Source organism: Notothenia coriiceps, unplaced genomic scaffold, assembly GCF_000735185.1.
Source record: "Notothenia coriiceps isolate Sejong01 unplaced genomic scaffold, NC01 NC01_scaffold00004495, whole genome shotgun sequence".
NCBI classification, from domain to species: domain Eukaryota; kingdom Metazoa; phylum Chordata; class Actinopteri; order Perciformes; family Nototheniidae; genus Notothenia; species Notothenia coriiceps.
This window is the reverse complement of record NW_011337196.1, coordinates 302882-310563: the sequence shown is the minus strand read 5'-3', so window position 1 is coordinate 310563 and position 7682 is coordinate 302882. Positions and strand designations below refer to the sequence as shown.

Sequence of the window (7682 nt, the reverse complement as noted above, 5' to 3'; positions counted from 1 at the left end):
ACTTCAAGACAATGGCCTCCTACATCCAGGACATGGTTAAACCATACAACCCAGCACGTGCACTCCGCTCTGCATCAGCCAAACAGCTCGCTGCACCCGCACTGCGAGGGGGACCCAAGTTCCCATCAGCAAAAACAACGTGGGTTTGTCTATCCTGGCTCCAAAATGGTGGAATGAGCTCCCCATTGAAATCAGGACAGCAGAAAGCTTACACATCTTCCGGCGCAGACTGAAAACTCATCTCTTTCGACTCCACTTCGAGAGATTGAATTACTAACAAAGCACTTATATACTAATAAAGGACTGGCTTATCTAAAGCCAGTTGAGCAGCACTTGAAATGTTTTGGCTCTATGAAACCTGATGTACTTATATGATTCTGTTTTCTTCAAGTTTGTATCTTCTTGGTCGAATGCACTTATTGTAAGTAGCTTTGGATAAAAGCGTCAGCTAAATGAAATGTAATGTAATGTGTAAAATGATACGCCATTTAAACTGATTAACTGAGTGTCTTGAGTCTCTGTACCTGCTGCAATGGCCCCTACCAGAGGCACCAGACACGTTTCCACAGGGCTGCACCAGGTCCCCACGATAAACACAACCCCCAGCGGCTCACTGACCATCAGACACTCGTCTAACGTCGTGGACTACACCAATCAGAGGAGCTCAAAATTAGGTTACAGGTGAAACCGAACTCTTGTGAAAAAGACATTAGCCCACTTAACTCTTGTGAAAATGTCAAGGCAGCTTAAGTTTTAATCTGCTTTGGTGGCCACAGAAGAACAGAACAATCATTTCTTTGTAGAAGTGAGACAAAATGTTCTCTCCAAAATGGTTGTGTAAATCATTCATAATCCCAATATTTGGAAGACATATTGGAAAAAAAGAGGGCAATAGTCTCACCAGGTTTCTTTCCACATGCTGCGGCTGCATCCACTTCTTAAGGTTGTTGATGGCATACAGGGCCTCATTCTTGACGAGAATAAGTTCTGACACAACTGCCTCAAACCTTGGCTGGTTGAAAAATAAAGTAATCACTAATTGGACCGTTATGTCAATTTGCATCGTCATAGTCTGATGTTTTAAGAAAGCATATTCACTTTAGTTGACTTATTCACCGCTCACCTTATTAAGGTCTTTTCCAAGAGCATCCACAAAGTCACTCTCGTGTTCCTCCAGCATCCGCACCACGGCCTCCAGCTGTGCCACTCTGAAGCTCTCTTTGAGGGTGTGTCCAGCTTGAAAGGTGACTCTCGCCCTTCTCAGGAGACCCTCACATTCTAGAGGGTATGTCTTCAAACAGGGCTCCCCCTGCCTGGTCCTGAAACAGCAGCCAAGCAACTCATTTGTATCACCACAGGGCAATAAAATACATCTTCAATCCATTATTACCATACCTTCTGCATGTTAACCGGCCATTCCTTTGACACGAATAGCACACCCTTGTTTTTCCACTCATGTTTATTCCAATCAAGAGTTCTCCACTGCTGGACCTTTGTTCTGAATAGAGTGAGTGTGCAGTTAAGCCAATGCACATGTTATGTAAAAGCCCCAGTGGTAGGGAGAAATAGTGGAAATCCTAACAAGTTCAATCTGGTACCACAGTAGAGTATATAACACCCCAGCCCTCTCTCTTAACTACAGGGATTTACTTGGGGATCATGAACAATTAAAATTGTAATGCCACAAAACCAATGTGTTTGCCAACTTGAAAATATACTGGTGAAAATGCTGCTTAAAGCATTTTAATGAATCTCTCTTATGAGGCACACCTTCTTTTTATTGCTGACATGTTTTTTGTGTGTATTGATTTGACATAATATATTTTATCATTTCACTTTTAGTAATTGTATTTTGTGTCTTCTATTTTATTTATATTTGTTGCTGTTTTTTATTGAAAGGTCTTGATTTGTTGTACTAGATTCCATGTCATGTTACCCAGTGACTAAGCAGTATGACACGTCTGTTTGATTTGTCACGAAAAATAATTGAATATAATAATTGAATATATATATTATGTTATTAATATTATAATTTAATAATAATTTGTTTTAGCATTATATGGGGAATTTAGCACTAACAATAACAATGTTTTTTCTGTCATTCAAATAGTAGTTTATTGATGGTCCCTTAAGTCCTGTGGTTAAGAGAGATGATAGAAAGTAAGTGAAGCATCCGAGTGAGTGTTTGCTAATTTCCAACCTGAAACTAACTTCACCCTCAATCAGGTGATGCACAAAGCCCATCCACTGGCTCTATACGTTACCTTCGCAGCTCTTTGAACCATCGGTGGGGAGAGGGGCTCTGCGGACTGCTCATGACTTCCCTGCAGGTTCAGGTGGAGCTTAGAGGAAATACTTCTAACAGCAGCAGCAGTATGAGTCAGACATGCGCATAACTCGCCATGTATCCTATTATAGGAAACAAGAACATTTTGTCTTTGGGAAACGCTCAACACTACAGCCTCCTGTCAATCACCAGCATGTCAACAACGGCTTCTGTCCCGTGCGCAGATTGTCCCGCCCTCAGCAGGTATTTCCAATTAACCAATTAATGACATGTAAACTTTGTCGGCCAATGCTTCGATGGGGAAAAGACACTCATTGTATTGTAAGGATTTTAAAGAGAATGATTTATATAATAGCAGTGTACAATATGTAACATTACAGGGAAATAATGTATATAACAAATGGACATTTTACATGGGAATCTCCGTTTTTAAACACACTCAATACTGTACTGGAGCCAGTCTTAAAAACACTTTAAGAAGAGATGAACACTTTCACAGGGAGGGCGGGGACTTTTCAAGGATAATTTTATTATTTTAGTAAAAGAGCAGTTAGTCAAAGGTCAGCATCAGCAGTCCACTGGTACATTTAAAGTATAACCTACTCTTGACATCATTTTAAAACAGATGAGCGACCTCATCACGAGACAGACAAGCTTTTGAGGTATCTTTCATCTCTCCTGCACACGCTCAAGTTTAGCATGTTGTGTGAACCCATTTGCAGTGTTTCCACTTATCGCCAGAACAGATTAAAAGGAGAAAAGCTGGAGCAAGATCCTCCTGACTGATTTTCCAGATCTACAATAGTAAATCTCATTGGACTGCAGGTAAGTTCAGTCCAACCAGTGTTATATATAATTATTTGTATCACTTCTTTTTTAATTTTCACACAAGGTTGGCCATGATAGTTAGAAACATGACCTTTATACTCTAAAGCTTGTGTTACTTATTAACAAGTATCAATACTCCTTCAGGACACATAACACCTTTTGCATAATAAAGAACTTGGTTAAGATTAGATTTATTTTCTTCTTTTTTTCACACTTTCTTTGAATTTTCTGGTAAATTACTAATGATCTATTTGAACCCTGTGTTAAGTCATATTTAGGCTGATAAGGTCCCAGGTGTGAAACAATCCGAGAGAACACCAAAATCGAGCAGTCACATTTTGGTTATCAAACCGGTCCATGACATCATGTTGAGAGGTTTTTACACCCCCGACTCTTTTTCCACATGGCTCAAGAAGATCAGAGGACATTGCAGTGAAACCCTCCTTGGTTGATGTTGTTGTTGTTGTTGTTGTTGTTCTTGTAGCAGTGGTTGTAGAGTAGTTTGTTTTTTTCCACTTTTTTGTTAGTAGTAGCAGAGAATAAGTCCAGGTATATAGCCCCCATTTTTGTATGGCTTGTTTCCGATATATGTGGTAATTGGTTAAAATAAGAGAGCAATGGGGATGACGTTATATGAGGCACTCAGCGTTACTAAAAGGTGTAGTGAGATTTCAGTTTTACTATTATTAAGACTTACATGACTAACTTTACTCCTCATTCTTCAGGAGTAGAGGTCATACAGATCAGTGACAATGAACAGTGGTGTCTGCTTTACCAGGCAGATATAAATAGTGCCCAAACATTTCCAGTTTCTTTTTTTACTCAAAAGTAAAAAGCTACAGCAAGGACATCTTTTCTAAATCAGACAACAGGAATCCGATTTTTTTTTTTTGCGTAAATTCTGCTGCTTCACCAGAACAGAGACTGATGTTAGATAACCAGATGAGATCATAAAAACCAGAGGGCCAATGTCTATCTCAGATGGCTGTGGCGTCTTTAAGTGGGGAGAAATGGAGTGAGGTCAAAATGATTTTCCTCGTAAATGGGACATAATGTAATCAACACAGGATTACAGCTGTGAGCCACTCCTCCTTTGTTGAGGTCGAACACAAGACACTGATTCGCCTTCCATTTATAAAAGATGCATTATGTTCAGCATGTTTAAGACTCATCCAATATCAGCTAAAAGTTGCTTTGATAATGGAGTCCAAGCTTGTAAGTATATTAACAATGCATTGCTTGGTTTCACTCGAGTGAGTCCACCACGTGTATAATGGCTTGCATTGAGTCTGTATTGCTTTCCAGTTCGCCTAAAAGGGAGTATTAGATCCAAATGTGATTCTGTTAAGCCTGAGAAACAGAGATCCAGCCACTGTATGTCTGTATTTCATCAAGTTAAATACACAAGATATTGATTTTTGGGAGTAGAAAAGAGGGACGCTAACAATTAGATTGTGTTGCAGAAACAGCATCTCCTTCGATGTGAGGGAGTGGGCTGAAGTAGAGCAGAGCTTCTCCAGTTATCAATAGAGAACAAAGGAGAGGTATAGATTCTCCATGATTCCCCTTTTGTGTATTTGATCCCCTCTGACTGCTCAGAATCCAGTCCAGGTTTGCTGAGCCTCGTACTCGGCCCAGGCTGCTGAACACAGCTCTCCTGTGAAGATTGTCTTGATGCAAATGAGTTAGGAGAGCTCAAAGCCTGTGTTCATACTGATAGCGTAGCGCAGTTTGTCGCGCAAGATGCTCTTCTTGCTGTAGTTGGGCAACTTGAGCAGGTTGAAGCATGTTGATGAAGTGGGAAGTCGACCACCAGGCTCCTTCTTGCGGATTGTAAAAAAGCCCCTAAGAACACTTCCAAGTGTGTCTCCGGTGTCCTAGACACATGAAATGCTCTGTTAGTACAAATGTCCCACATGAATGCGTAACACATTTCAAGCTCCATCTATTTTCTTCTTTTTGACGCCTACCTGATCGTCTGAAACTTCCACACAGCGGATGGAGAAAGGTGGTTTGAGGTAGGCAAAACCTAGAAGTGGTGGCCTGGAGCAGCTGGTAACAAACTGTAAAAACATACACCAAAATCAATGATACAATCTTAAACCACTGGTAAAAATAACACAGCTTTTGATTGTGACAGTTACAAACAATTTACTTTAAGGAACATAGCCCTCTCTTCAGAGGTGAAGTCACTGGACAGGATGTCCCACAGCCAGATGATGACCCGGTGGCTGCTGTGAAAACCTCCATAGTAGACGGTGTGTTTCCTGAGAAAGAGAGGTGAAGACAATCAGGATTACCATCTATGTCTACAGAAGCATAGATGAAGGAAACACTTTACTGTACAGCCAACAAAGTGTTTGATTTAGGAGACTTCTGAATTAAGGGGAGATTCCTTCTAGATTTGCGACACATTTACTGAGAAAATATAAATAAAATGTCATTTACATTGAGTATACGGTTGAAGAAGTAATGAACGAAGAATCATTTAAAAGTCTGAAATGCCCCTTACTTGAGGTCATCAAGATCAATCTCAGCATTGTCTCCAGCGACAAGACGCTGAACCTCAGGCGTGGAAAACATGTGCAGCCACTCTGGGTTAATGATGCTGCGGAAACCCCGAATGAAAGCTGCCGTTTGCTCCTTAATCTGCGTGTGCATCCTGAAGTGAGCCATGAGGTGAATGTAGCTGATCCTGCAGGAAGTGGTAGAGCTTAGATCAGAGGTAGTAGACACTGATTTGTAATGACTTCTCAACAATCAGAAAGATTCAAAACCGGTTGGTACCCCACTCATTTTTTCAATTGTGTTTTTGGGTTATGTATTGACATACTTGTTTTCATTGGACACTGTCATGGTTTTCCCCCCGGGTATCAATTCATGACAGACAAGCTGTAAGGGAATATAAAATGAGCTTTTAACTGATTCATTTCTTTATTAAAATCCACATAAATCCACATATTATGTTCTTACCTGGCCCATTACATCCTCATCATAAGATAACGTCAGTCCAAGATCGCATATATCTCCATCGTAGCGCTGAAAAACAAATAAAATAAAAGTTATGAGATGAAAAGGGGATACATTAGTAAAAAACGAAATGTCCAAGTGTAATTCTAGCCGACCTTGATGGAAGTGAGGTTTTTGTAAAACTCAGAGTCCAGGGAGGGAAGCTCGTCGATGGAGCTGTAGAAAGTGGTGTGGTGGTGACCCATGACCTGACTGAGGAAGAAGGAGGCAAAGGGGACGTCCACGACGAGACCCTGAGGATACAGAAGTCACAGTTACACATTCACCCAAGATGGAGAGATGACCAAATGAGGATGTTTTTCAGAACGCACAAATATACCTCATATACGGCTTTCCCGAGCATCTTCCCCACAAACTCAAACAGCTGCAAATGGTTCTCATGGATGTAGGATGTGGGTGAAGGATACAGCCTTTCGTTTCCACTCGTAGTCTATGGAAAAGAATATTGATGTCATACAAAACAATGAAAATCAATGTCAGCAGCAGGAGAGTGATGATCAAAAGGGCTTTCTATTTGCCTGACTTACTTTAAACAGGTTGAGGGCAGGATTGAACACTTTTTTAATGATCTCCTCGAGAAACTCTTTGAACACACCATCCTGATCGATACCAGCCTCGTCTACTCCCAGATCGTTGACAAACTTCACACGAATGACGCCTTTTATGGAATTTGGTGGCAATCTGCGGAGCTGGTCATATCCATCCTTAGGACAGGGAAATACTGAGTGTTATTCTGGAGCCCACTTTCTTGCTCTCTATCAAAAAATAAATCTGTTGACTCCATACCTCTAACATCCGTGAGCGACGAATGGTAATATGGGTGACATGTGGTGAAGCAGAGTTTGTTTCTACCAATCCTAAACTCTCCTTTTCCTTGGTGACGATGTTCCTGAACAGCAGCACTCTCTAAAATCAAGAGGGGAAGTTATTAAACAACTGAACATGATAGTGACACTCTTCAAAGAAAGGATCCCTCTTTTACTCACGTTTTTATGTGGAATGACATGTGGGATGTACTGCAGTAAAAGCTGGGCTCTTCTCTTGCCTTTCTCGAGCTCTTGAAACAAGAGGCTAGGCTTCAGGTCCCTGAATGCAACACAGCAGAAAGATTTAAAGGTGAGTTTCTAGATTTAATCACAAAGCACAAGGTTCAAGGTTCTTTATTGTCAAACTAACATAGCTACAGAGTAATTATGTCGTCACAGGCTTCTCCAACAATGCAACAAATAGGAGGCCGGACATTAACATCTATTGAATGTGTACTTACTTGCGTAGCCAGTGGTCATCAGGGGTGAATCGTCGCCTGCAGTCCCGCTCATAGAGAACCATTAACCAGCCATGAACACTGTGGAACAGCTCCAGTTTCTCTCCCTTAGCATTTTCTGTTCAAAACAAAACGTTTTTTTTTAGAGATTATCTTTTCAATCAAGCACTATAATATATTTTTAAAAATCTGTAAGATTGCACACTCACCTAAGATGCCATCCCATACCATCTTGTACACAAATGTGTTCAGAAATGAAGAGATGGTGAGGAG

At 40.8% G+C, this 7682-nt stretch overlaps 2 protein-coding genes across 2 annotated transcripts in view; both read right to left on the bottom strand.

The window, feature by feature from the left end:
- LOC104942428 (aldehyde dehydrogenase, dimeric NADP-preferring-like) overlaps positions 1 to 2317 on the bottom strand; it is a 2740-nt gene extending 423 nt beyond the window's left edge. The window contains exons 1-4 of the mRNA XM_010767647.1: positions 2265 to 2317; positions 1124 to 1319; positions 902 to 1012; positions 525 to 645 (exon numbers count right to left, since the gene is read on the bottom strand). Of these exons, the coding sequence (XP_010765949.1) occupies positions 525 to 645; positions 902 to 1012; positions 1124 to 1319; positions 2265 to 2317 (481 nt within the window). The remainder of the gene's footprint in view (positions 1 to 524; positions 646 to 901; positions 1013 to 1123; positions 1320 to 2264) is intronic.
- A 479-nt stretch (positions 2318 to 2796) lies between these two features.
- The window catches only part of LOC104942427 (ubiquitin-protein ligase E3B-like), a 9780-nt gene continuing 4894 nt past the window's right edge, over positions 2797 to 7682 (bottom strand). Inside the window, exons 8-20 of the mRNA XM_010767646.1 lie at positions 7619 to 7679; positions 7413 to 7527; positions 7132 to 7231; positions 6932 to 7051; positions 6673 to 6849; positions 6465 to 6575; positions 6241 to 6378; positions 6089 to 6154; positions 5949 to 6007; positions 5628 to 5810; positions 5271 to 5382; positions 5086 to 5178; positions 2797 to 4992 (exon numbers count right to left, since the gene is read on the bottom strand). Coding sequence (XP_010765948.1) covers positions 4801 to 4992; positions 5086 to 5178; positions 5271 to 5382; positions 5628 to 5810; positions 5949 to 6007; positions 6089 to 6154; positions 6241 to 6378; positions 6465 to 6575; positions 6673 to 6849; positions 6932 to 7051; positions 7132 to 7231; positions 7413 to 7527; positions 7619 to 7679 — 1527 coding nt within the window. The 3' untranslated portion in view covers positions 2797 to 4800. The remainder of the gene's footprint in view (positions 4993 to 5085; positions 5179 to 5270; positions 5383 to 5627; positions 5811 to 5948; positions 6008 to 6088; positions 6155 to 6240; positions 6379 to 6464; positions 6576 to 6672; positions 6850 to 6931; positions 7052 to 7131; positions 7232 to 7412; positions 7528 to 7618; positions 7680 to 7682) is intronic.